The sequence below is a fragment of the Fusarium odoratissimum genome (assembly GCF_000260195.1).
Source record: "Fusarium odoratissimum NRRL 54006 unplaced genomic scaffold supercont1.39, whole genome shotgun sequence".
In the NCBI taxonomy this organism is placed as follows: Eukaryota; Fungi; Ascomycota; class Sordariomycetes; order Hypocreales; family Nectriaceae; genus Fusarium; species Fusarium odoratissimum.
The window spans coordinates 159039-185560 of NW_022158780.1; the positions used below are offsets into that span (position 1 = coordinate 159039).

Below are 26522 nucleotides of genomic sequence, written 5' to 3' on the forward strand. Positions count from 1 at the left end.
ACACTCTTAATTAACCCGTTTCAATCCGAGTCTCGTCTATATGCACAGATGTGACTAGCGGGATGATGAAGAACCGAGGCGTTCTTACAGTCATGAGTTCGTGTAGTACGAAATATTCTACATTGGGCGCTCCATTACAATGATGATCATGATAGAACGCGCGCTGTATCTCTAACAAAACGTATGCATTCTGATGTCTTTATGCTACAATAACTAAAAACTCCTTCCAATATGCTCACCGGCCTTCCTCTCTATCTAGCCTCTGCCTTGATATAAGGAATACCCGTCAACTTGAAAGCCCTCTCGTTCAGAATAGGCTCGTGCAGGGGCCTGTCGCGTACTACGTGATCAGGCTTGCCGTTGCGCTTGGCCTCATTAGAGCCGAGGTGGCGAGCGTTGGGCCAGTGCTGGACTTGTTAGTACTCGAAACAAAATAGATGGGTAGGAATAGGCTCACTGTTGTGCCGACTCTTCGCTCAAATGCATCCTTCTTGCGAATGAGATCCTCTTGAGACGCCTCAGACACGGGCATGAAGCAAGTGTAGATTGCGAAGCGGTCCTGTTGGCTCTTCACAGGAATGTTATAGTGAGGGGTTCGGGAATCCCAGAGGATCAGGTCACCTGGCTCAGCCTCGACCTTGTACCACTCGCAGCCGTGCTCCTCGAGCCACTTCATTCCCTTGTCCGTGAATCCGTACCACTCCTTAGTCCAGGCGGGAATGCGCTCTTCAGTACCTCGGATCTCATCGTGGAACTGCTTGCTCTTGGTGTGGCCGCCCTTTGCGACAATGAGACCGCCGTCATTGGGGCCGTTGGGAAGAAGGTTGACGAGTCCTTGGAGGCAGCGGAATCCAGGCACATCGGGGTCCTGATCTTGATGAGGCCAGGGCTTGTTCTCAGGAAGGTTCTCTCTGTTGGCAAAGCCGTAATTGATAGCGTCGAAGGAAACAATGAGATCCTCAGATCCAAGAGCCTTCTCAAAAGCTCCGACAACACCAGGCTCGGATCGAACTCCCCAGACGAAGTCCTCGTGGGCGGCACCGTAGTTCAGAAGCATACCCTTCTCGTTGATGACGGGAAGCTTGTCGGGGTGAACACTTGAAGGGTCGTTTCGGTTGTAGCCGAGACCGCTGAGAATTGTCAGTAAACACTTCGTTAATTGCGATGCGGTCGTATACTTACAAGCTCTCGATAAGACCGTACATACGGTTAGCGTAGCTCAGAGCTCGCTCTCTAGGGATAGCACCCTTGACAACGGCGTATCCATCACGGACGAGATCATCTCTCCAATCACCGTATCGTCTGTCGTTACCATCAATCACGATACGCTCAAGTCCCTCGGGGCGGAGGGTGAGGGTTGGGTGCTCCTCAGTAGTGGTGGTGGTGGTAGTTGCTGAAGGAGCCATCTTGTAAACTGATACTAGCTTAAGATGAAGTTTGAACCAGATGCTTCGGTGGTGACCTGTTGACTTGGATTGAAGTTGAAGGTCGAAATTCCCATTCCTCTTTATATCCAGCTCGAAGAAGCGGCTCTTCGGCCCCACAGCGTCCAAAGTATTGGTGCGTAGACTAAAATCTGGGGTACTGCAGGATCAGCGACGAGGGAATAGAATGTCCGAACCGAACCAACCGAGTTCAACCGAGCGGACGAGTCCGCAAAGTCTGCAGAGAGGCTTTCATCTCGGTCCTCTGTTAATCATTTGATCATCTTTGTCGCGGATTTTGCCTCACAACTGGGCTAGAACACTGTTTCCCGCGCCGAGACCCGCGAACGGTTGACAGATCAAGAATCCCATGGGAGGCTCCAGCGGCTCACATTACGCGACATGATGCCACGAAAAGGACCCTGTAGTCACTTGTATTGTCTAATTGCCGAATATAACGGTACATCATGACTTCGCTGACTCTGCATGCCCGTGTTGCTTTGTATGCGATCCAATCTCGTCGACATTATTTGGTATATGAGGAACTGGCTGATACGAGGTCCAAGAGTCTACTTGTCATAAGCATAGCATGAGGGATATTATTCTAGTATTTCAGCTCGTCTCTTTGTGATTATGGCGATCTTAAACGGCGGTTGAGAATAAAGTGTAAGAATCGCTCATACTTGCTTTGCGCATTTCAAGAGGTAGGAAGAGCCTCGAGCCGTGACCTGTGACAACGATGTTCCAATACAAAATTCCATTACTGCTAGATAAGTCTGAGAAACATCTTCATAAGCCTAGTGGATCTTAGTACCAAATTAGGGTTTTAGTTTACTTAATCTTAGGCAAGAGGATTATAAGTTGTCACAAGCAGGGACGATTGTTCCCCCAGTGTTTCCCTTGTAACCCGACTGACAGCGTTTTCAAGGATGATAGGCAATTCCGAACCTCTCACGTATGATCAGCTTGCACAATGAAACCATATCATGGAGTCCGAGCGGCTCGGCTCGGTGTGCATGGAAACGAAACCGACGAGGATGATCATTTGGAGTTTTATATCAGACGTGCACCCGCTGGGGACCTACTACTTCGCTTTGAAACGTTCCGCTCTTCTCTCAAATCATCTATGCTGGATCTTCTGTGACAGGTATGTAAAGCAGACGCTCTCGTCAATTCATTACTACACAGGGTATCTAATCCGAAGTCATAATATGCTTAGGTAAGTTCATGATAAACTTGGGGAATCTTTAGACCATTCATGCGCCATCTCAGCACATCCCTTGATCTCCAATCGTGGCAAAATCGCTCTCCATCACAGCCCAGAAGTGGTCTAAAGGCATTGCCTGGAAGGGATCCTGAAAGTACTCTAAGGGATCAAACACGAACGAATCGGTCGCGACGTCGCCGAATTGATTCGGTGATAACATTCTCTGGTCGTTATTTGTGGTCGGCAAGTCTTGCTGAGGTCTTTGTGTTTGATCAACAGAAGAGCTATTATCGCCAGACAAGACTTGGTTCACCCGCTGCGTCAACTCGAGCACGCCTTTCACGAATTCGCTGTGTTGCCCAACTTTTCGATAACAGTCTGCCACATAGTCCGATGCGATGCGCACAAGTTCCCCGTCGCTGCGGCCCATGCGCTTATGAGGCTTCTTGAATGTCTGCAGCGCGAGTGTTGTGGCGGCAAGGAAGGTCGGCGTAGGCGTCAGAAGAAGAAAGTCAGGCTGCGAGTCTGCAAACTCTGCGACTTGTGTTATGATTGACCTTGCGGCTTCCACGCAGGTTGTTTGGCTTTGTAGTAGTCGTGTTGTACTAATCTTGGTCTCATGCTTTTGCACTTCGTTGCTGAAAGAGGCCTCGGGGAAGAGGAGAGATGCTCGTAGAAGAGTGATTTGAGCCTGAGGGAGATGCGTTAGTAACAGAAGTGTCGTATGGATATGAGAGACTCACTTGGTGGAATTGAAGAGACAGAAAAACGGCAAATGACCGCTCTTCTGAGCTTTTGGAGGCGTTCTGATTCGCTTTTGCGTCTTCCGACGCCTCATCAAGCCAATCTACAAGGGCCTGATCCAGCTCCGAGATGCCAGACAGGAACTCCAAGGCAGACTCTGCTCTACGCTGGAAGATGTGCTCGCTAATCTTACCGACTAGCAAAGAGAGCGAGACCCATCTGATGAAACAAGGATCGAGGCCGCTGGTTTTGTCGGGCAACGGTTGGTCACAATCGGTGATCTCAATAGCGCTCGGCCGACCGGTCTCCAATTGCATGGACTTCTCCAAAGCATAGCACGCCCACCAGACCCGGGAATGTAATTGTCGGTCGACTTGGTTGCCGGAATCTTCGTTCGGATTCGATATGACGATCTTGCGATGGAAGCCTATTGAGTAGCCAATTCGTATAGCCTGGCCAAGGAGGTGCCAGCATTGGCCGTCCTTCCCTATAAGAATAGTCAGCCTCAGTGGTCTAAGAATTTGATGAAGATGAGACAAGGATATGAGTAACTAATTACCTCTTGCACGCATTGCAATTGCGAGTAACACAAGCGCTTGTACTGAGCTCATATATGGGAAGCTCAGCAGGTGACTCACTAGGGAATAAGCCCCAGTAAGATAGCCAGTAGCCGTTGGCGATATTTGACCTTCGTGGTCGTCCATTCCGATGCTCAGCACAGCGTACACTGCGACAAGGGCTGGCGCATCCACTGAAGTCACCGCGCCCTGTAGCCCGGTCGGGGATGTCTGTTGCATCTCGGAAAATCGCAGAACGTCGGATATGAAGGCTGTATGATCGAGGACGGGGACGAGAGGGTGCGTGCGACTGAAGTATTTCTTCAAGCAGGGCTCCATGACTGACATGCTGGGAAGATCTGGGAGGATTGGCACTAATGGAAGGGCATATTCTTCTGTGAAGCACATTCCCCATCGGAAATGTCTGCCAATTGGGTCAAAACCGCGCCGCTGGAGGAAAAGATCGATGAATCGGGTGAGGCATTGTAGGCTGCTGGAGCCCATGTACTGCACGCAAGCTCAATTAGTATGCAGCTGTGAGACGAAGCCTGAATACTGACCTTGATGCGATGAGACGACTCATCAGTGTTCATGACCACATCAGGACTGTCGTTCGTGTGCACATCTGTACCGCTATCGGGCGTGCTCTGGCTCTCCTGGTATGCGCGCTCAATCCACGACGGATTCCTATCTTTGTTCCCTGCATGTTGCGACCCCACGATCGAAGACGCGGGAGAGCTCTGTTGGCTCGCGGTCGCAATTGAAGCTCGGCGCTGAATCGGTGATATTGTAGATGTGCTTTGTGAGCTCTTGTGTGGCCATTTGCGCACAGCCGGACCATTTGGCCTTCGCGGATCGAAGGTCTCACACTCGTCGCCGCGAAGAACACAATTGCGGCACTTGGGCGTTGTCGCGTCGCATCGCACTTTTCGCTTGCGACATTGTGTGCAAGCTAGCGATAAACGACCTCGTTTTGACCGCGGCGGTCTCGGTGAGAGAGGGTGTTCTTGTGATACCGTATCCATTTTGGCTAGGTAGGTAGGCAATGGTAGAAGACTTGGGACCGCGATCCTTGGGGATGGGAAAGATTAAGACAACTTTGGGATATTTCAAGATGAACGTATGAGGCTCTTCGACGACGTAGTCTCTTTCAAGCCCGCAACTCAGTCTCCAGTACAATACCCTGAGGCTTGATTCAATTGACAACGACAGAGTGAGGCTGTGAGCTCAGTCAGAGATTCTGCGTCTCTCCGAGACGGTGGCCGAGGGTGTCGTCAACAATTTGTATCCCCCGCAGATAACCATGACACAGGGCGCTATCGCAGTGAGTGTCCGGGGTACAGTGCACTAAAAACATGTTCCCCGCATGCCTGGGGATCTCCGAATCGCGGAAGACCTTCGCGGCTTCAGATCAAAGGAATATTTTCTCGCGGGGTAGACTCTGGGGTCTCCTAATAGAGACTAGATGGCCCCCACGAAGTTCGAGGCCCCGGGTTAACTTGGTCATGTTCAATTGTGCTCGTTTTCATTGGAGATGAGCTCTTGAGTCGTTGAGGAGGCGTCGTCGCTAAACTTCGGTTCGATTCGGTTCGGAAAAGATCACCCTCTGAACCGAATCGAGGGGTAGGTCTGTCGCTGAGAGTCTGAGGTTGGCCGATTTGAGATGAGACGCGACTCAAGGCTCACGGCCAGATGCAAAAATACTGGTCAAACTTGAGGCTTTATTTTTCCTGAACGTGTCGCCAAGATTATCTAATTGTATCGGTTGCCCGAAGTCACTTTTTCTTGCATGCTCTAAGAGGGCCTTGGAAAGCTCGCGCTGCTGAGGTTGATGAGTCTCCAATCCTGAGCATGAGCATGCTTCTCAAGGCCGACGACGCGGCTGGCTAGGTTCACAGTCTCTTGACACTCGCAGTCGCGTCTTCAATTTTACCATAGATGGGATAATTTCTATCATCCGAATGTGTAAAAAAGTTGTCGCTTGAGAGATCGTGAGAAATACGCTGGTCATCGGGGTAGAATTCGTGGGCATAGTGATGGTATGGGTCCTCATGGTGGATCAGTGGATTATTTATGCGTGGAAAGCAACTTCACAGGCATCGCAGGCGAGCCCGAAGATTACCATCCACCAAGACGTCAGCCGGCCTAGCGAAAGGTTTACGTTCTGGATGCAGAAAACTGTGTATTTTGTTCAAGCTTAGATGTTGCAATCCTCCTCTATTTTGGTTCGCCTGCCCATTGTTGGCGCGCGTTTGCTCTTCTCACATTCGGGCATGTACTCGTCTGGAAAACGGTGCAACAGCACCACCCAGCCAAACATGATTCTCTCATTTTGTATTTATCCTTTAGAGTTGTGGAATCGATTTTTTTTATTTGTCCCTCTTTTTTATGCTTCAATTTCTGTCATCCCTTGCCGGGGGGGGGACGCACGATAGGCATCAGCTGTTAGCCAGAATCAATTGCTTCAAGCAGCAAACCGACGACCTCCACAATCGCCCATGAGCTTCTTCCCAAGTCGTCTCCTTTTGTTACTATTGCCGATGACCAGAGTATCAGTAAATCTTCTTCTTCTCAGGGCATTGATTCCCAACAAACATATTAATTCGCGGCTTCTCTCCCGTGCACATTGACTGGCCTTGGGTGAGGGCCAACATCTGCTGGTGCCAGCTGGAGGGAGATATGCTGGAGACAGCGCACTATATGCACTAAAAATTCAGTACTCCGATTGAGTTCACAAGGGTAACCCAGCGGTCCAAATAGAGTTGGAAGCTTCCATCCGAAATCTAGCTTAGAGTAGCATTATAAAGTTTGAATAATTTATCTCGGTTTAGGACTCCAGGGTAAGCTTATAGTAACGTGGTCGGAAAGTAAATTTTTCCGCGTCGTGGCAGCATTCGTTGTCATGAGTATTCGTCGCATCACGTTTGTAACCACATCATGGCGCTACAAGACCCCAAGACAACTGAGATCTCAGTCTCTCTCGGTTCAAATCAATCCACTCCCGTAGCGAATTTTAACAATGAATAAATACAGTTTCTATTTCTCCCCCTCTCCTCATCTCACAGGCCAATCGCACAATTCCTAATTGCCGTTCTCATCGGCACGCTACCACGAAGATCATGCAACCTTCCCGGAATCTACATCCCGAACCGAAAGCGAGCCGAACCAACGCAATCTAATCCTCGAATAAGTGGTTCGTTCAATAATCTCCTGTTTACAAAATCACGAGTTCCTGTTCGATCAATTTCTCGGCTGTAACATCACGCGTATCATGTCAGAGCCTCAACAGTCACAGCCATCTCAAGATGAACAGCCAAACGAGAAGGACTCTGTGGGCGCGCGCCTCCAGCCCGTTGAGACGGGTGCATCGTACGAGCCTCCGCCGATGAAGACACTTCAGCGGCGTCTTGTTGTTCTTTCTCTTTGTTTGACGCTGTTCCTCTGTGCATTGGATACTACTATCTTGGCAACGGCACTTCCGACTATTGGTAAAGAACTACATGTATCAGCTCGCGAATATGCCTGGATTGGATCCTCGTACACCCTGTCCACGACAGCGGTGACGCCTGTATGGGCAAAGGTGTCTGACATCGTCGGTCGAAAGGTTAGCATGATGACTTCCACTGGTCTTTTCATGGCCGGGAGTCTCATTTGTGCTTTGGCGAGCTCAAGTGGCATGTTAATCGGAGGAAGAACTGTCCAGGGTCTTGGAGGTAAGCACTTTCTATCAAACACGACTTCAGCCCGCTAACTGGACTAAGGTGGCGGCTGTATGGTGCTAATAACTATTCTGATCGGAGATCTGTTTCCTCTGAAAGATCGTGCCAAATACTACGGCATAACGGGAATAGTGTTTGGCGTGGCTGGAGCCATTGGACCTGTGCTGGGTGGTGTCTTCTCTCAGACAGTGACATGGAGATGGTGCTGTAGGTTGACACCGCATACCCCTTTGGAGATAGCTGCTGACATTACCAGTCTACATCAACTTACCCTTTGAGGGTATTGCACTGATTGGGCTGTTCTTCTTGCTCAAGGTCGACATCGAGAAGGAACCTCTCGTTGACGGACTTCGCAGCCTCGACTGGCCTGGATTTGCGTTCATCATTGGCGGCACAATTTGCTTCCTTTACGGACTTGAAGCTGGCTCAGGTGGACTTGCGCCCTGGAACTCTGCGTTTGTTATCTGCCTCTTGGTCTTTGGAGTCGTCATCTTGGCACTCTTCATGGTCTGGGAAGCGAAGTTTGCGAAAAATCCCATCATTCCTATCAGAATCTTCCAGAGCACCACCAATATCGCCGCCTTTGCCGTCGCCAACCTTCACTCGTTCATTTTCATTGCTTGCGATTACTTCTTGCCGCTGTACTTCCAAGTCGTTCTGGGCTTTTCGCCAATCATATCCGGAGTCACGCTTTTCCCTCTGATCCTCCCGATGTCTATCTCAACTGGTGTCGGGGGACTGGTCGTGAGAAAAACCGGCAACTACAAGCTTATTATCTTGGTGGGTGCCGCGCTGATGACTTTGGGAATCGGTCTCTTCATTAGCCTTGGTCAACGCAAGGAATGGCCTAAGCTAGTCATAGCAGAGGTTATCGCAGGTCTCGGCTGCGGTGTACTCTTCCAGAACCCTATGATCGCTCTTCAAACGCATGTCCGCCAGAGAGATATGGCGGCGACTATGTCAGCGTACACTTTTATGCGTGGCCTTTTTGTCTCGATATCAATTGTTGTTGGAACGGTCTTTATCCAGCGTACTGTTCACGGTGGCAACTTGACTGCTGTGTCTAGTGACAAGGCGCAGGGTGAGACTGACAAGCATGGGTATGTCAGTGGTTTACGTGTTATGTGGGCATTCTACACTGCTTTGTGCGGACTGATGCTTGTGTCGGCTGTTTTCATCAAACCAAAGCCAGTGAAGGTGGAGGAAGTCAGTAGTGAGGCAGCAAGTGAGGCTCAGCAGAGCGATAAGTGTTGATGTCCAGGAGAACCAAGTTTAGATAAGGAAGCATGCGTATTAGCGAAACCACCTGGAGAACCTACAGGATCGAGGTGAAGTTATAGATAAAGAAGGATGTTTCCACCATCTGAAGGCTTTCAATATTTCCAAGTGACGTGTCTCATTGTTAGTGACCTCAAGTAGAGGTACGGTTCAGCAAAAATAATGAGCATCAAACGAAATGATGGCCAAAAAACGTGGTTCCGCCCGGGATCGAACCGGGGACCTTCTCGGTGTTAACGAGATGCCATAACCAACTAGACCACGGAACCGAGACTTTTGATGACTCATCTGGAGTACCGGGGTATTATGTTCTCGAGCTCGCTGTCCCTGCAAGAATTGGATCGCAGTTCGAAGGTCATGGACGCAGAATCGCGTATGGGGTGAGAGGCTCGCCTTCTTTCAACTAAAGCGCAAAAGCCTAGAAACTTCTTTACGGTTGATCGGCTTCGATTAACCATCGAGCGGCGGCGTTCAACGGCTCGGGGTCGCGACCAGAGCTACCATTGGTGAATGCGACCCGGATGACTTCAAATTTGTGGACGGCCAGCGACAATCTCATTCTGTCACAAATACATCACGGCGATAATCTCACAAAGTTTCAAGGGCTAACTGCAATGAATGGCATTGATACATGAATTGGGTATTAAATAAATTGAAGTAAAGTCTATAGTAAAATTAAACGCTATGATGCCACCAATTAATTTTCGGGTTTCCAGCCCCAGTAATAACTTTTATGAGATGATTATGTGAATGATTGCTTGGTGTTGACTCTGTCGATGTCGTAAGGGTTGCCCTCATATGACCTGCGACGCGAGGCCATTGAAGCCCGTGACGCGCGCGATGCACGAGAGGCGTGCGATCGTACAGAGTGGTGTGTCCTGCTAGCAGTGATAGGAGCGTAGGCAGGCTCCTCAACCTCAGTTGAGGCATCGTCGTCGAAGTTCTCCTCCTCTGGAACAGTCTCGTCATTCTTCTCCTCCTCGGATGAGGGAGCAGCGTCGTTTTGAAGCTTGCGCATGAAAGCAGCGGATTGAGCGGCAAACTTGCACTTCTCACGGATGGAAGCACCGTACTTGTAAAAGAGGAAAGGGAAGGGAACGCAAGCCAGAGCGAGGAAAGCAGGGACTGAAGAAGCCCAGTGAATGCCGAGGTCTTGGTACATGTAAGAGGTGAAGAGAGGGAATGCGGCACCGAAGAGAGATCGGAGAACCGAGTTGGCAGCCAGGACGGAGGCGGCGAAGATGGTGTAGGAGTCAATGAGATAGTTCATAACACTGAGGAAGACAAGAACCATGCCGAATCCGAAGGGGACACCGGCAGCAATGCTGGCCATCCAGTGGATGCTAGGATCGTTGGTCCAGGCGAACCAGAAAAGGCCAATAGGCAGACAGACGGAACCGATAAGACAGGCGGGGAGACGAGCCTCGGGAGGGGCGAAGCCACCGTTCTTCTCCTCGATCTTGATGTAGCGCTTGTTCTGGGGGATGGTGTATGCGATAGCCAAGAGCATGCCGACCATGATGCCAAGGAAGGCCAGGCCGCCGACACCAGAGTTCCAGCCACGGTTCTGCTGGTACACAATAGGGAAAGCGCCGAAAAGCATGTAGAGGGTACCGTAGACGATAGCCATGTAGATGGAGAGGAGAAGGACAATAGGCTCCTTGAAGAGCAAGATCCAGGGTCGCGACAGGGCAGTCTTGAAAGACTCGGTGAGAGTAACCTTACCACGCTCATAGTCAATCTGGCTGACGTAGACATGTCCTGTGATCTTGGAGAGCTTGGAGGCACGTCGTCGGAGAAGGACGGGGGCGTATGTCTCGGGGACCAAGAGAGTACCGACAATCCAGAGAGCACCAGAGAAGGCACCGAGGAAGCCCATGACCCAGCGCCAACCAGCGTTCATACCGAGGAAACCTCCAATGATGGGACCAAGGACGGGTCCGAGGAAGGGAGCAGCAGCGAAGATGGCCATGGCGAGACCACGCTGAGAGGCAGGGAACATATCGGCGATGGTACCACCGGCGTTGGTGAGAGGTGATGAGCCGAAAGCGCCAGCGAAGAAACGGAGGACGATCAGGGTCTGGGCATTTTGTGCGCCCGCGCAGCCAGAGTTGAAGGCAGTGAGGGCGGCATAGGTACCGATGAAGAGGTATTGACGACCGAACATCTCACTGAGAGGGGCCCAGAGAAGGGGACCAATTGCGAAACCCAAGACGAAGAGTGACACACCCAGGGTAGCTACCTCTTGGCTGATGTGGAATTCCATGATGATCTCACGGATACCACCTGTATAAGCCGACGACACAAGCGCGACAGCAAGGGTTGTGAGAGCGACGGTCATGGTGATGAACCATTTCTTGACCAAGCTAAAGGTCATAGGGTTTCGGGGATCGTTGGGAATCCATTTCACACGGTAGGGATCTTCCTCAGTACCTGAGCCATCGTACTTGTAATTTTGAACCTCTGGTGTGATGCCAGCCTGGTCAGCGACCAATCGCCAGTAGGGTATTCTTGTCCGCGCAGGGACTTCGATGTTTTCCGCGTCGCTCATCGTTATTGTCGTAATCTAACTACCGATCGAGGCTGTGGAATAACGTTTGGTGTTCCGCGTCGGTTAGTGTTATTGCGATCTGTGGTGTGAGAGACAAGATCTATGTCGATCACCGGTGACTCGGGGAGCCAAGGCAGTTTATAAACAAAGACATTGGAAGGTTCCACATCGAAACGGTAGAAATTTTATTAATCAACGACGTAACGGGCACGACTAACGACTAAGGAGTACAAATCTCTTCAATTCCATGGCATGGATTTGTCGGATCCGCCGACCGGCCGTAAGTCCCCATACAGGCTTGGGCTTCTCGTGGTGACTGGGTCCTTACGTTAAATCCGGCAAGGGATGATATCACCAAGCGAGAGGCTAGAACCTTCTGGGTTACTCCTTTATCTCGTTATGGTTATGCCTCGGCCCATCATCTCTTAGCTTGTCGGACCCGGAACGGGGTTTTCGGCCGTAATCATATAAACCCCGGCCCTTGATACGGGTATTTTTTTGCTTTGGACTGGTTACAGTCGGAAACTGCGCGGGTTTGTGATATCTGCGACGTAACCTTTACTATCCAAATGCACGAGATTATGTTTTGGGTTTGATGATGCACATTTTCTACACAATGTGACTGTTTCGGAGAGCTGATTGAGTCCGTCATGACGTCCTCCGCGGAAACTCCATGGACTCTGGTACGAAAACTTTGCGAAAATACTTTCATTGGCTGAGATTTGTGCTAAGAATTCTTTGCCACGGAGTTGCGTCATGACTTTTCCCGAAATCCGGTTTCAGCTTAGCAATCCCTCGGTCCCAAGGCACACATTTCGCCTAACCCAGCTCTTCTCCCTGGAGACGGAACTCGCTGACTCGTGAATTCCTGTTGCTTATCGCATGATCCGCTTGTTAAGCACCAGGGTCGATCTCTCGTATCTAGATTCGAGGGTTTGAAATGGAGATCTTTTACGTAGTATCCAATCTTACCAATGTCCCGGAGTTAGTATATGGCGATATGCTTTGGCCCAGCAGATGTCAGGGTGAATAAACTTCTCTGGGGTCATGGGCTATTTATGTCCAGCGTCGATGTCTGTTGTCTACTACATCAAAGTAATAACAACATTGAAGGTATAACTCAACATGAAGCCGGGACAAAAGCGAACTAATGTTTAGATAAAGAATGTTAAATATTGAAATTATTCTTACCTGCAAATAATGTTCCTGCTTCTCAAAATCGCTCTGACTCTTTAATCATTTGAACTGCTGCAGGGTAGGACAGATCCATGCAGTTGTCTCATGGTATCACGCGAGTCGGAATCCCGCTGGAGACTGGAGTTGACAATGACGCGTCACTCATATACAAAGTCTGCCGTTCAGTGACACGATACGCCCCCAGCCAATTCCGTTCCTTCATCTGAACAATGAATTGGTAAGCCAGTGTCCATGGCTGCTCCATGGGAATTTAGAGAGCCGCCCGTCTCTTCGGAGCGCGTCGTTTCGCTTCAGATTCCTGGGACATAATTCTCAGCCCCTCTTGCAACAAAACAGCTAGGTTCCGTGGTCTAGTTGGTTATGGCATCTCGTTAACACCGAGAAGGTCCCCGGTTCGATCCCGGGCGGAACCACGTTTTTTGTCCTTCGGCACTATGATCTCGCCAAGACGGGCACCATCTTTTTGCCAAGCACCACCAAGACAAGTTTTCTAACGGCTCTTGTCTGTATACTTATCAGATCTGTCATAGGGTTCTGTCCAAAGGTTATTCCGTACTTTTTATTTGGAATTTCTACCCATACGTTCAGTTGACGGCCTCCTGAGTTCTATACCGAAGGCGGTCAGAGTCATCAGACCATGCAACATCGATCACATACGCTGTACTACCAGGCATCCCAGGCACTTATGCTGAGCCATATTGATGCGTAGGAATATGCAACGTTAACATTGAGTTCGTCTAGACCATTCCGTTCAATAGTTTAGTTCAGGCCTCCTGTCCAGGCTAGCCCTACGCAACCACAAACAATCCCGGATCTAGTAGGGCCGAACCAGGAACCAGATCAAGCTGGAATTGAACCGTTCTTCTGCAATGCATGCACATACGTCGCACACAAGTTCATCGCGACTGGCTGGCTATATCGGTTATTTATCTTGTATCACATCGTGCAACACATTCCGTGCTTTTACCACATAATCATGAGGTCTATAGTCTCGAACAGTTCCTCAGGTCCTAGTATTGTCGAAGGAACATAATGGCCTCACGTCGTATGACTGGCACTGCCCCGAATCAAATTTGCTCATTTTCCAAAGGACCACTCAGCCCCGTTGTTCTAAGCACTAATAACCCTTGCTCGCTGGGCTGTTAGTGACAACCAAGGCACGTGCATAGCGAAGGATGGCGCTTGGGAATACGCTTGTCTCGAGCATAGTTTCCGATGCGAAGCAGCGAATGGCGGAGGTAGGTTTGAACCACGGTGAGCTGAGGATCGGGCCGTGCGGTGATCCTTTCAGCTACGGCATTTGGTATGTAAAGCTGAACTATCCCAGCGACGATCTTGATTCATCGCCAACTGCACATTCTTTCTCTTCACAAGACTCAACATGCATTCATCTTTATTCACGTTGTTGGTGGTGGCGGCATCTGCCCAGGCCTCATGTGCCCGGGCCACGCGCAAGTTCTCTCTCAAGACCACTTACGACTCCAGCAACTTCTTTGATCAATTTTACTTCAGAGATGTACGTTCTCGACCTCGCAGTTAAACGCACAAATCTGACAAGATAGGCTGCTTACTACGATAGCATTGACCCTTCCTACGGAGGGGATCCCACTCACGGATCAGTGAACTACTTGAGCAAAAGCAAAGCTCAATCTGCCGGTCTTGCCAAAACAACCAACGGCCAAGTCTACGTCGGCGTTGACTCTGTGAACAAGGCTAAACTTCTTGGTTCAAGCAAGACCAGACATGGTAGAGACAGTGTCCGCCTAGAGTCTAAAGCTGCTTATGGCAATGGCCTTCTGATTGCCGACATTGAGCACATGCCTGGTACTGCTTGTGGTGTTTGGCCATCATTGTGAGTTCCAATCTTTGGATGTTTTCACTGGGCATGATGAGCTAACATTTGTCGCAGCTGGTCGTACAACTTTGACGAGGACCCAGTCGGGGAGATTGACATCATCGAGGGGATCAACGACCAAAGCCAAAACGTCGTCTCGTTGCATACATGTGGTGCTTGCAAGTTCACCAAGATCGGTGGTCTCGACGAGCGCCCTAACTGCAACAACGGCGGAACTGAGTCTGAGCAATGCGAGGACGGCACGAACTAGTCAGTATATCATGGCATAATACAGGACAATAAGCTAACTTATGTTCTCAGCGACGGTTGCGGTAGCACTCACGCCTCTGGTTCATACGGATCAGCCTTCAACAAGGGCAAAGGAGGTGTCTATGCTGTTTGGCTTGAGTCAGATGCTCTGAAGATCTACTGGTTCAACCGCCAGAGCATCCCCGCCAACATCAAGTCTGGAAACCCCGATCCCAGCAAATGGGGTACTCCTGCTTCGCAGTTCCTTAGCGGTTCTGGTTGCAATGTTGGAAAGTACTTCAAGGGACAGACCATCGTAAGTCTAACAGTAGACACAAACAGTCGGGTGCTAATGCGAAACAGATTATCAACACAGCATTCTGTGGAGACAACATTGACCAAGGCACTTGGAACGAAGAGTGCAAGGCTTCTACTGGATCTAAGACCTGTGATGACTATGTCACTAACCATCCTGAGGCCTTCAAAGAGTCGTACTGGCTCTTCAACTCCATCAAGTATTACCAATAGTTATTATGGTTACGATTAGAAGCAAGCGTGTTATCTTCCAGTTTGCATGCCTTTCAAGATTAGCCCAGCGATTTCAGTTGTTGCAATGTCAGAAATGGGAGCTAAGCTTTCCTTGTGATCGAGTAAAACCTGTTTATTTGTCCAAAGATAGAAGACCCAGGATCTTGGAATTTTTCTGAGTCGTAACGCCAATGTTCTACACCGGTCTCATTTTCAACAAAGTCAAGAACTCCTATAATTGCCCCCATTTTATTGACCGCTTCATCACCAGCATCGCGTCTAGCCTGGCATTTCGCGCACTGTTTGAGCTTTACTGTTGTAGTTCCCACAATACTTTGCACCCCCTTGATACTGCATGCACTTCCAGAATACCACTTTTTCATGTAAGTCAGTTGACCTGATCCAGCTGATGGTTCCGGAGCCCGCCATAGTGCTTCCTTGGATATTCGTGAATCTTTTTGGAGTTGAAAATTTCGTCTTTGTATTTTATTTTTTCTTTAGGGTTTGGTGTAAGCTGATGGAGATGTTTGTGGAGGACTTTTATATTCATAATTGTCTCCCGTAAGAATCTTGCTAAAACCACCTTAACTGTACCGGTTGCTGTCCGTGGAGTCGTGATATTCTACGGTACTGTATAGCCATTTATCAATAGGTAGTAGAGAAGTCCGTGAATGGTTAATAAGGACTCCGTGATGTAAGCCCTATATTTGAGGGCAAGAAATGTTGCAACTCTAGATGGAGTATAGTTAATGCCTCTTAGTAGAGCAATTCCTTCATGAGCTTGATAGATCAACACAAAAGCACACAGGTTAGGTATTTCTTATTCAAGCGCTATCTGCTGTTTCTCCCTAGTTATGTTGTTCATAGCGAAGCGTATTAGATGCCTGTGATAAGAAGTGTTTTTGATCTTCTCTCAGAGCTTCAAATCTTCTGTGAATAGAGACGTTGACATGGAGATATTGGACGTAGTATCTAAGACACCATTAAAATCTTGGGCCGACGAGGTGTTTTTGTACTTTCAATATATATTCACTGGCTGAAGTCCTTAGCCGAATGCCATTGAGATCCGGCAACAAGTCACAACTTGCAGATCGCCACACATTGAATGCAACAACGTTTTGCATATTACCCTAGGTTTCTTTTGTATTGACTCATTAGTAGAGAGTAAGTAGTGATACAAGATTGAATTGGCAATGGACGTAACATATGTGCCTGAGTATGGGTCTACTCCTCTATTCAGAGTCTGACAACTGGGCGTTGGTGCATTAGGGCAGGTTGGGATTAGTAGTAACGCATGTTCCTACGTCATGGAAGGGAGTTGCTCCGTCGCAGTCGGCGTTGGTGGTGCGCTCAGGAACAGCAGCTGAAGTCTCAGTCGAAACAGTGAGTGTCTCAGTGGTACAATCGGCGGTAGCATTCTCGGTCGAGCGAAGGCTAGTGAGGAACTTAGTGAGAGTCTCGCTGACCGCAGTAACTCATGTCTTAGCCATGGTGGTGTCGACAATGGCCTTTATGCCAATGGATGAGGAAGAAGGTTGGCACGGCCCAGCGCTAACGTTGTTGGCGACGATGAAGGCCAACACGCCTGTGAGAATTTGAAACGATCTCATGGGCGCAACGTTTGATGACCGTACAACAGTGGGAAACTAGAAAGCAGATGCCTAGTGTCTGGCATCATATTTGACGACACTTCATCTCATCCTTTACGTCCGCATTTTCATGTCCATTGCAGCATATCGGACCAGGACCCGAGCCTAAAATGCAGAAGCCAACCGGCATAGAAAGGAAACCAAAACCAAAACCAAAACCTGCCCCCGATTGCTTCACTATGAAAATAAAAATATGTGGCTGAAGATACATCCAATCGCCGCAGCCGATAACGCGCCTCACAAGACTAAGAGCCAATAGTTTGGGGCTTCACCAATCGCTTTGAGGGAGATACCGGTCATGCAGCTCGGCAGAAAAGAGCTGAATCAGACCAAACCAACAACAAATAAACAGCATTGGTTATCGGAAAATGTTTATAGCACGTCAATGCTGATGGCGAATGAGTTCAATGATGAAATAAGTCGCTGTTTTAGCAGTCAAGAACAAGTTACCGGAGTCTACTTGATGCATTGGATGTCTCGGGGAACTACGAACACCTGGTCCATGGGTTCAAAGTTCGTGACTGTACACTACTGCAGGGTTATGCATATGGCTTCTTAACCGGGTTTCCCCTCATGACCTGACGCTAACCCTCCCTTTTCACATATGCCAGCTGTCAAAATATCTCACCTCCACTTGAAAAGACACGCTTCCCTGTACAAACCCCAGCTGAACTTTGCTCAAGTTAATACATACAGTTTGCAAGCATGGCAGGGTCACCTCCAACGTCAAAATCCCTTTCTCCAAAGGAATCATCACCCCATGAACAGACGGCGCCACTAGAGCCCGCTGGTCAACTCGAAGCAGATGAGGGGAACATCGCCGACAATGATTCAGCCCTGGGCGAAAATGATACTGGGAGCTCCACAGCTTCGATCGCCTCCAGCATTTACAAATACAGAATTGAAAATGGCAGATCATATCATGCCTACAAAGATGGCATCTACGTCGGCCCAAACGATAACTCGGAACAAGACCGCCTGGATCTTCAGCATGCGCTTTGTCTCCTCACTTTTGACAACCAGTTATTCCTCGCGCCCATCTTTCGAGAGGGCGAGATACCTGTGAGACGGGTATTAGACACCGGCACAGGTACAGGGTGCTGGGCAATTGACTTTGCTGATGATTATCCTGAAACCACTGTCATCGGCATTGACTTGAGCCCAATCCAGCCTTTATTCGTGCCGCCTAATGTCCAGTTCCAGATTGATGACGTGGAAGAAGACTGGACATTCTCAGAGCAATTTGATTATATCTATACCAGGTTTATGACGGTCTCGCTCGCCAACTGGCCACGGTTCTTCGGACAAAGTTTCACGCATCTGAATCCAGGTGGCTGGATGGAGGTCGTGGACATCCTTCCCCCAACGTCCGATGATGGCACAATGGCTCCTGAAACGGCTCTATATAAGTGGTCGAAACTCTTGCTTGAAGCTACAGAAAAGATGGGTCGACCTTTTGGTGAAACAATGACCTATAAGACACAAATGGAAGCTGCTGGCTTCAGGAACGTCACACAGCGGGTTTTTAAATGGCCACAAAACCGTTGGCCTAGGGATCCAAAGTACAAAGAGCTGGGTAAATAAATACCTGCTGGTGCCATTTACAGAATACAACTGACGAGATTTAGGTTCTTGGACCCTCGAGAATATTTCTAGTGGCCTCGACGGGATTAGTAGTGCTCTCTTCACTAGGGTCCTGGGCTGGTCGAAACCTCAGTTGGATGTTTTCCTGACTGATGTCAGAAAAGATCTCAAGAACCCTTCCATCCACGCATATTGGCCCATGTGAGTTATGAACCTTGACCACAATGAAAGAGAACCAACACGAATACAGATACGTCATATGTGGACAAAAGCCTAGAGAGTAGTGTGAATACTTGGTGACATCATGAGACCTGTTTGCGGAAGAGTTCATGAATGACAAGAAAAGTAACAAACAACCCCAGATTTATCCCGGACTGAAGAAAGCCAGGCACATGTAGATAGAACTTATGTTATCTGAATTTTATGGATAGAAGCACCTCTGAAAACGATATCATATCTGACTCTGCCTGGCTTAGTGACTATGTCTCACGGGACCTGCCGTTTTGGTGACAAATCAGAGCAAAACCTTCGCGGAGTTGCTCTTCGCATTAATCAGACACGGAAGAACACTGCAGCCGTCCCGTCATGCTATTGGTTCGTGCGTACATGATTATCTAAAGCGGATAAATCTGAATCCTTCAAGGTCCAGACTATAATGGATACCATGGTCCTAGGACGAATAGAACGTGTTGGGGGTCGAGGACTGTTGTAGGAGTAGGACATCGAAAGTCCGCAACTCCGCACTTTGACATAGGATGGCAACGAACCATACGTATTTTATAAACCCGTATAGCCAAACCGATTGAACTTGAAAGCAGGTCATTCAAACGACTAAAATACCTTCATAGTAACACCAACCCAGGAGGTCATTTTCAGGACTTACACAATGTCACATAACGTCGTTTTTGTCACCGGTGCTACCGGCTCCCAAGGATCCGCTGTGGCAAGACGACTCCTTGAGCTTGGTTGGATCGTACGCGCTACAGCTCGTAACATGGACTCTCCCACCGCCAAGAGACTACAAGACCAAGGTGCTGAAGTTACCCATGGCGACTGGGACAACGAAGCAGTTCTCAGAAAGGTCATCAACGGATGCACACACGTCTTCATGAATCTGGTACCAAATATCACAGCATTCACCTCGGAGGTACCGGCAGCGAAACGCATCATCGACATAGCGAAGGCAGCTGGCGTCAAACATATGATCTACTCTAGCGGTATGGCCATCAAAGATATGGAAAAAGACCAATACCATGACCCACAACACCCTGTTGGACGCGCCCATGGATGGAAGAAAGAAGTCGAAAATCTCGTCAAGGACGCCGGTTTCGAGGAGTGGACAATTCTCCGAGGGGGTTTTTTCATGTGTAACTTCCTGGCGCCTAAAGTCAACATCATGTGCTCCGGCCTTGTAGGCAGCAATACGTGGTCAACTGCCTACACGCCCGAGGAACAGCTACCAGTCATGGATGTCGAGGACCTTGCAAAGTTTGCCGTGGCAGCTTTCCGCGAGCCGAACCGCTTCAATAGGCAGACCATTGAAATTGCAAGTGAGAAACTCTCGCCAGATGAGATTATGCAACAACTGGGCGAAGCAAGCGGAAAACCTTTAAAAGCTGTTTATCTGACTGATGAGGAGATCGAGGCGAAAAAGAATGAGGATATCTTTGTTGCTGTACAGTTGATGTCGAGAGGCTTGGGAGATAAGGTCGATATTGGAGAAGTTAAGGGCTGGGGAATCCTTTTGACAACATTCAAAGAGTTTCTTGAGAGGGAACGCTCATGGGTCGAAAGGACTTTCGCGTAATGCGATATTAATACATCAAGATCAGCCTCAGGCTGAGTTTTAAGAAAACCATTCATTCCAAAATCTTCGCCTACACTTGAAAGCATTGTCGTAAGTAGCTTTCTTTCGAGGCTGCCACTGCGCTGCCTCACACGAATCCACAACTTTACCACCACGTAACTTTCCAGTAGTCATTAAAGCTTCCATGCAGCATCATGTGCTAGTGGATACTATAGGACGAACTGAAGGCTGGATGAATAAGCTTTAGGCAGCCAACAAATATCAATATTTAAACTCTAGAGGAATGGCTTCTGACTCCTTAGAATGTTCCACTACGCTCATATCCTTTCTTTTACTTGATTAAATACCTGAACCTTGACGTTTTGGCCTGACAGAAACGAGTATAAAGTCTCGCTCTCCCTCCCACCCTTCCAATTTCTTTTCCTTCTTCCTTATACATCCTAGTGCATGGGTCTTTTCCTGCTCTGTGAAGCAATAAGCTGAGAGAGGAATTATGCTTATTGAAAATTTCTTATTCTTTCATTAAAGCGACCAACTCCATACTGGGTGCGCCTGGTATGGGAATTTTTGGAACCCTTTTACTGACTGACTCCCTTCATATCTTTGACCGATGTTTGATGCATTGGGTCTTCACATGACAGAGAGGAATATGGAGGCCGATGATGTTTCCTTTGTTTTTGCCCAAAAGCGCTGGATATGAGGCTATCCCATGAAAATTCTTTTCCAATTTTCAACATCACATTTATGAAACCTATTGCATGATACAGCAATTGCAATGCTGGAACATAACGGGACTGACTTGGAGCTAAGAACACCTGACGAATCGTAAGAATTCCTGGATGTGATGATCTCTCCTGTATCCGTGTCCGTATGATATGATGTGAAGTTGCGAACCAAATATAAATTGAAGCCAAGAAAATTGTAGAGCTGGTTGGTGATCTGTATACAGCTGATCCGCAAACCCATCCGACCTTTTCATCGTCAAATGTCTTCTGTGCTATAGTTGTTCCACTTCTCCACCATCTTTAGAGAGTCATTCCACAGTCTCTGCTCATCCTTGGGGTTGTAAGTGTGAGAAACATACGTGTACGAAGTCGAAACACCGTCATCTTCGCCCCGTTCGGCAGCACTACAGTTGGTGATGTAAACACCTCCTCTTCCTTCCCATTCTCTGCCCACGGCAGCGACCAGAGTACTTGCAGCCGCTTGCTCGAGGCTCTGAACCTCATGCATTTTGTCACCAATAACCCCTGCCATCACTTCCTGGGGAATATGACGACCAATATTGGAGGCAACCAGTCCTGGGGCAACACTAGTCGCATGGATGCCCCTGTAGCCATATCGACGTTCAATCTCATTGGCCATGTAGGTATTGGCGGTCTTGGATCGGGCGTATGCTTCCCAGGGTGTATAAGCTGAGGCACCACTGGTCTCATAATTGTAGTCGTTCGAAGCGGGTATGCCTTGCATGCGATGAGCAGTAGCTGAGACGACAACGACCCGAGACTGGAATTTCTCAGTTGACGCTTTGAGAAGACTAGGTTTGAGGAGCTCAAATAAGAGGAAGTGAGATAAGTGGTTCGTAGCAAACTGCTCTTCAAAGCCATCGGCAGTCGTCGTGAGCTCTGGGACGGCCATGACACCAGCGTTGGCGATGAAGATACTGAGCTCGTCGGTCTTAGAAAGGATTGTCTTTGCGGCAGCTCGAACACTATCCATAGAGCTCAGCTCAAGTTGTACAAGCTCCATCTGATCCGGGTTCCAGAAATCAGCGAGAGCTTCCTTGGCTTTATCAAGGTTTCGGGCAGTAAGGAAGAGCTTAATGCCTGTAGCAGCAAGCGCCCGTGCGGTTTCTATGCCGATACCGGATGACACGCCAGTGATGACTGCTGTCTTTCCAATGAGTTCGTTCTGCATCTGCTCATCCTGCACTACCTGTAGAGCAGTTGGTCGGCTGTCACCTGGACCTTGGGGGCTGGTGTAGAGAGAGGCGTAACGAGACATGTTAAAGTTGTGTAAACTGAATTTGAGAAGCAGGGTTATTGGAGTGAAATTAAATGTTGGATTGAACTGAAGAGATTTTGGTATAATATTGCAGCTTCTCCTGAATTTATAGTAGATTTATCGCAGCTCAGGATGCAGCCCAAAAACTGTTACCTAGACCACCATGCTATGTCGCTCTTCAAGTCCTGATGACATTGTAACCCAAAAGAGAATAAATCACCGAAGGATTCCTCCAGGTACGCCATGCATGCTGCTGGTCGCTTGGACGGAGTCATAACGCTTGTCAGTGGCGCATCATCGGAATAAAAGGAAACGTGTAGCAAGGGCTCGAGGAATATTCGCGATCGGATTTTGCAGATCATACCATGCGAGGATGACTTTTTATCTCGATTCGTATTAGCGTGACATATTTCGGCTCGTCAGATCACATGGAGAGTTTATCCGTCACAAACCCCAATTCGACCATGTTTTTGATCAAAGCTTACATTTTTACTACTTTCGCTATAGCCCGCTGGCCTTTTGATTCATCACTACTGCTGGAGCTTAGCAAGGCCTGTCACGAATTCCATCGATGATGGAAGATGCTGAGAGAAAGCAGCGGCGTAAGCTGCAAAACAGGATCAACCAACGAGCTCGCCGTAAGTAATTTGACGGACAGCTCTGATTACAATACTTCCTATTTTGGAGGCTAGCTTGACCATCTCTGACTTTTGCACGCAGGAAATCGCATGAACAATGGTGACACAACAAAAACTCGCGTCAAGCAGCAAAGGCCGACATTCGGAGTCAAGCTCTGGAGGGTGGATGAATTCGGTCTGGAGGCCGGAGCCGACAATGATGAATCCTCCATCACTAAGCAAGACCCGAGATTGTTTCTTACCACTATATACAAGGGCACATTGAGCACCGCAGATGTTGAATTATACAGCCAGCAGCTCGACATGCATCAACGTCTACGGGCATTGACGGGCGGGGCGTCTCCTCTCTCGGACCATCTTCTGTATCTCATAAACTACAATGCTTTCCGAGGGCTTTTTCAGAACAAAGTAACCCTCTCACAGGTGACGGATCATCTTGTACTTGTAGAGGGTCGGACTGAGAAACTGGATGTCATGGTTGGCTTAAAGCGCGATGCTATTTGTGTCGAGACAGGCCTAGATGTACCGCCTCATCTTCGTCCTACAGCCCTGCAATCAACAAGGGTACATGCAACCTGGATCGATTTCATTCCGTTTCCGAAGATGAGAGACAATCTTATCAATCACCATGATCATTTCAATCATCGACTACTTGTCACTGACATAATGGGAGATCTACTGGAAGACATCATGTTCAGCAAATATGGAGAGGGCACTGGGCCAAGAGGACGGCGACTTGTGTCAAGAGGCAAACATTGCGACTATGCTTCAGATCGGCGTGGCATGATTATCTGGGGAGAGCCGCATCGTATGGAGAGCTGGGAGGTGACGCCTCGGTTTCTGGAAAGATGGGGATGGGCTGTCGAAGGATGTCCCGAGCTGATGAGGGCAACTAATCATTGGAGAGCGTTAAGAGGTGAAGTCCCATTGGTGTTTGAGAGGCAAAACATAGGACAAGTCGAAAATCTGGAGTAATCACAGGAAATGGAGTTCGCGTTGGGATTTTGTGGAACCTCGAGGTCAAGTCAACTGATGTATCAATGACATCAACCATGGCCATGATTGACGATATGTCGGCTTCAGAAATGTCGTCATTACTTTCGCTTCAGCAAAGACCCATGAAAAGCCACGATTCTTTTGCTTCTTCAACTCTTCAGCACACCCCTCAGCATCAGCAACTCAAGCTTTAACAGAAATTCCCAGATCCTCCGCAAATACATCTTCTACTCGTCTCGACTTTTCGCAATCATGACCATCGCACGCCAATCTCTCTCCTCCTTCAGACGCATCTCGACCGTCACATCCGCGCTTCGATCCCAACCCGTGCTAAGCTCATACACCTCTATCCGCATGAACTCAGGCAAAGTCAAAACACCAGTGTCTTCCGATCCCAACCACGACAAGAACAATCCACCAGTCGCCGATCACTCAGATGGAGCCATGGCTTCGCTGAAGGGTGCACCGGGAAAACGCGATGCGAGCTCGTTCGAAGATAAGAACATGACAGAGAAGGAGAAGAATACCAACAGTCAGAATGCTCAAGAGCAGGATAGCAGAGAGGGAAGTACTGGCGAGGCAGGCCATTTCAAGAAGTCGGGCAGGAAACCCAAGATGTAAAGCGCATGTCGTTTTTTACTACACGTATACAAATAACTAAGGATATCAAAAAAAGATCCCATTCAAAAGATATCCAGTCCATGAGTCGTTGCTGAGGTTATTCCGAATTGAAGCCTGCTCATTGTGACACGGATGCACGTGATCTCTGCACAGATTATTTTCACCGTAATGTTGTCACAAAAAGGTCAACAGTCACGACACTTTACTCTCATAAATCCTTGACCTACAAAAAATGTGCGGGATCGTGCCGTTCGTCAAAGGCCTTTACGAGGATCTCATGGAAGCCATTGATGACCTCTTCCCAAACCGTTCTGCGGATTCGGCACCGCTTATCAATAATCGCCAACCATTTCAACTTCAGCAGCCCCATCGGCAAGCGTACACTGTAACAGCCCGCCCGGTCGCAGAAACACATCGCCGGGCGACGGAGAGACTGGAGGTCAGAGCTGCATCCGCAAGAATGCCTTCACCGCCGAGAGGCGACCCTACGCGATGATCTTGCGTGAGAGGATGGAGCGCCTAGTCAGTCACGCCGAGACCACGACGCAGACAGCCAAGCTGACTTCAGGCGCAGTGACGCGCCATTCAATTAAGACAATAGACGGCCTTGGGAAAAGACAACGATCTTGGTAAATTGGAGCATCGGCGTTCTTTCATGAGCTATCCTACATACCGACCAAAGAAATCTAACGCGAGAACACCATGTCATAACCTGAACATTGGCAGAAACCATTATTCGCCCTCATATACTCATCAACTCTCAAGCTCACAATTCATAAAATGTCGACAGAACCCAATAGCAAACTTCTTCGCTCTCTCCTCATCAAAAGGATCATACTCGTCCTCTTCCGGCGTCGGCCACATAATCGCCAAAATCTCTCCGCCTTCCTTGGCAATAATTGCTTCATCATCACTTCCGACACGTCCTATAAGCGCGATGATTTCTCTATCTGACCAGCTTCTGCACATGCGTACGCGAATTAATCCTTGTTCAGCAGGCCCCGTTGTCATGCACATCCACTTATCGTCCATGTCTTGTGGACGATGGCCGTTCATGAGGTTTATCATATTTGGGCCAGATAAGCGGATGCGCCATTCTGCGCTGGAGGGGGTTTCGATGGATTTGACGTTGATGCGAGAGCCAGTGAATCTCTTTTCGGTTGTCATGGTGAAGATTTTTGGTGGTTGGATCTTTGGATTTGAGACTTGCAATAATTGAATGATGATGCTTTAAAACAATGAGTAGGATGGAAGCAAGAAATATTTATTCGTTTACGTTGTGACATGCTACATATCAAAGGTGTTTGCAGTCAGCTGAGTCATGCCGCTTGTCTGCCTGCCCATGACTCCGCCTCAATAGAGGATCTACACTTGAAGCAAAGCCTCTTTTTATAGCTGACTAAAATCTCACTGCATAAACTCCTAGGCTTGTGAATCGTCGTAGCGCTGCATTTAATACCCAGGCCTCAGATGCTGCTCATAAATGAAGGCTGGGACAACACATGTCGATTATATGCGATACCCAAGTACTACGACTAAGGACTCCCGACACGAAATGTCAATTGTAAGAGTTATGAAGCATTGATGAAAACTGTGAGGTTTACGCGTTACCTAGTCGAGCCCGTGAAGTTTACTGTGCCTCTACAAGCTTTAAATGCCTCCTCGCTTGGTTCAGGAATCTCTGGGGAGCTCAACATAGACAAATCGCGAAGAGTCAGCGTGTTTGTGAATAGCGATATATGCACTATTGGTGTGAAATATGGATGCACCGGCGACACCACCCTTTTTCAGTCTTGATGCGCTGATATGAAAGGCTGCAGTGCTTTTGGAACCGATTGTGCGACGAGTAAGGGTGTTGGCTGCTAGGTGAAGGTTCTTTGTGATAGTCGCTGTTGAGAGTATGAGGCGACCGTCTTTGATGCACCATTTCGTATT

The 26522-nt window shown here is 48.5% G+C and overlaps 11 protein-coding genes and 2 non-coding genes across 15 annotated transcripts; 7 read left to right on the forward strand and 6 right to left on the reverse strand.

The window, feature by feature from the left end:
• Positions 1-251: 251 nt before the first annotated feature.
• FOIG_14232 (uncharacterized protein) lies at positions 252-1406 on the reverse strand (the record flags this gene model as incomplete). The annotated part of the gene is made up of 3 exons (XM_031215444.1): positions 252-407; positions 458-1130; positions 1183-1406. The coding sequence occupies 3 exons, from the start codon at positions 1404-1406 to the stop codon at positions 252-254; spliced, it is 1053 nt and encodes a 350-aa protein (XP_031054838.1).
• A 1162-nt stretch (positions 1407-2568) lies between these two features.
• FOIG_14233 (uncharacterized protein) lies at positions 2569-5326 on the reverse strand. Its single transcript, XM_031215445.1, has 4 exons — positions 4493-5326; positions 3935-4439; positions 3375-3862; positions 2569-3322 (listed from the first exon to the last, which is right to left on the reverse strand). The coding sequence occupies exons 1-4, from the start codon at positions 4955-4957 to the stop codon at positions 2693-2695; spliced, it is 2088 nt and encodes a 695-aa protein (XP_031054839.1). The 5' UTR covers positions 4958-5326; the 3' UTR covers positions 2569-2692.
• A 1510-nt stretch (positions 5327-6836) lies between these two features.
• FOIG_14234 (uncharacterized protein) lies at positions 6837-9040 on the forward strand. The gene is made up of 3 exons (XM_031215446.1): positions 6837-7645; positions 7694-7858; positions 7908-9040. The coding sequence occupies exons 1-3, from the start codon at positions 7204-7206 to the stop codon at positions 8903-8905; spliced, it is 1605 nt and encodes a 534-aa protein (XP_031054840.1). The 5' UTR covers positions 6837-7203; the 3' UTR covers positions 8906-9040.
• Positions 9041-9124: 84 nt separating this feature from the next.
• On the reverse strand, positions 9125-9198 carry FOIG_14235. Its single transcript has one exon. It is a non-coding gene; the product is annotated as a tRNA-Val (tRNA).
• A 330-nt stretch (positions 9199-9528) lies between these two features.
• FOIG_14236 (uncharacterized protein) lies at positions 9529-11744 on the reverse strand. The gene has a single exon (XM_031215447.1). It carries the CDS (start codon positions 11478-11480, stop codon positions 9672-9674), a length of 1809 nt encoding a protein of 602 aa, XP_031054841.1. The 5' UTR covers positions 11481-11744; the 3' UTR covers positions 9529-9671.
• A 1272-nt stretch (positions 11745-13016) lies between these two features.
• FOIG_14237 lies at positions 13017-13090 on the forward strand. The gene has a single exon. It is a non-coding gene; the product is annotated as a tRNA-Val (tRNA).
• A 348-nt stretch (positions 13091-13438) lies between these two features.
• Positions 13439-15712, forward strand: FOIG_14238 (uncharacterized protein). 3 transcript variants are annotated; one of them, XM_031215450.1, is made up of 6 exons: positions 13439-13915; positions 14005-14193; positions 14240-14529; positions 14587-14781; positions 14833-15076; positions 15124-15490. In XM_031215450.1, the coding sequence occupies exons 2-6, from the start codon at positions 14059-14061 to the stop codon at positions 15286-15288; spliced, it is 1029 nt and encodes a 342-aa protein (XP_031054844.1). In that variant the 5' UTR covers positions 13439-13915; positions 14005-14058; the 3' UTR covers positions 15289-15490. The 3 variants fall into 3 exon arrangements, with proteins under 3 accessions (XP_031054844.1, XP_031054843.1, XP_031054842.1); XM_031215449.1 differs by having other exon boundaries at positions 13439-14193; positions 15124-15712; XM_031215448.1 differs by having other exon boundaries at positions 13863-14193; positions 14833-15411.
• Positions 15713-17531: 1819 nt separating this feature from the next.
• FOIG_14239 (uncharacterized protein) lies at positions 17532-18988 on the forward strand. Its single transcript, XM_031215451.1, has 3 exons — positions 17532-18513; positions 18566-18722; positions 18772-18988. Exons 1-3 carry the CDS (start codon positions 17643-17645, stop codon positions 18803-18805), a joined length of 1062 nt encoding a protein of 353 aa, XP_031054845.1. The 5' UTR covers positions 17532-17642; the 3' UTR covers positions 18806-18988.
• Positions 18989-19407: 419 nt separating this feature from the next.
• FOIG_14240 (uncharacterized protein) lies at positions 19408-20380 on the forward strand (the record flags this gene model as incomplete). The annotated part of the gene is made up of 1 exon (XM_031215452.1): positions 19408-20380. The coding sequence occupies one exon, from the start codon at positions 19408-19410 to the stop codon at positions 20326-20328; it is 921 nt and encodes a 306-aa protein (XP_031054846.1). The 3' UTR covers positions 20329-20380.
• Positions 20381-20787: 407 nt separating this feature from the next.
• FOIG_14241 (uncharacterized protein) lies at positions 20788-22680 on the reverse strand. Its single transcript, XM_031215453.1, has one exon. The coding sequence runs from the start codon at positions 22330-22332 to the stop codon at positions 21310-21312; it is 1023 nt and encodes a 340-aa protein (XP_031054847.1). The 5' UTR covers positions 22333-22680; the 3' UTR covers positions 20788-21309.
• A 223-nt stretch (positions 22681-22903) lies between these two features.
• FOIG_14242 (uncharacterized protein) lies at positions 22904-23945 on the forward strand (the record flags this gene model as incomplete). The annotated part of the gene is made up of 2 exons (XM_031215454.1): positions 22904-22970; positions 23053-23945. 2 exons carry the CDS (start codon positions 22904-22906, stop codon positions 23943-23945), a joined length of 960 nt encoding a protein of 319 aa, XP_031054848.1.
• A 273-nt stretch (positions 23946-24218) lies between these two features.
• On the forward strand, positions 24219-24587 carry FOIG_14243 (uncharacterized protein; the record flags this gene model as incomplete). The annotated part of the gene is made up of 1 exon (XM_031215455.1): positions 24219-24587. The coding sequence occupies one exon, from the start codon at positions 24219-24221 to the stop codon at positions 24585-24587; it is 369 nt and encodes a 122-aa protein (XP_031054849.1).
• Positions 24588-25131: 544 nt separating this feature from the next.
• Positions 25132-25930, reverse strand: FOIG_14244 (uncharacterized protein). The gene has a single exon (XM_031215456.1). It carries the CDS (start codon positions 25752-25754, stop codon positions 25341-25343), a length of 414 nt encoding a protein of 137 aa, XP_031054850.1. The 5' UTR covers positions 25755-25930; the 3' UTR covers positions 25132-25340.
• Between the last annotated feature and the right edge of the window lie 592 nt (positions 25931-26522).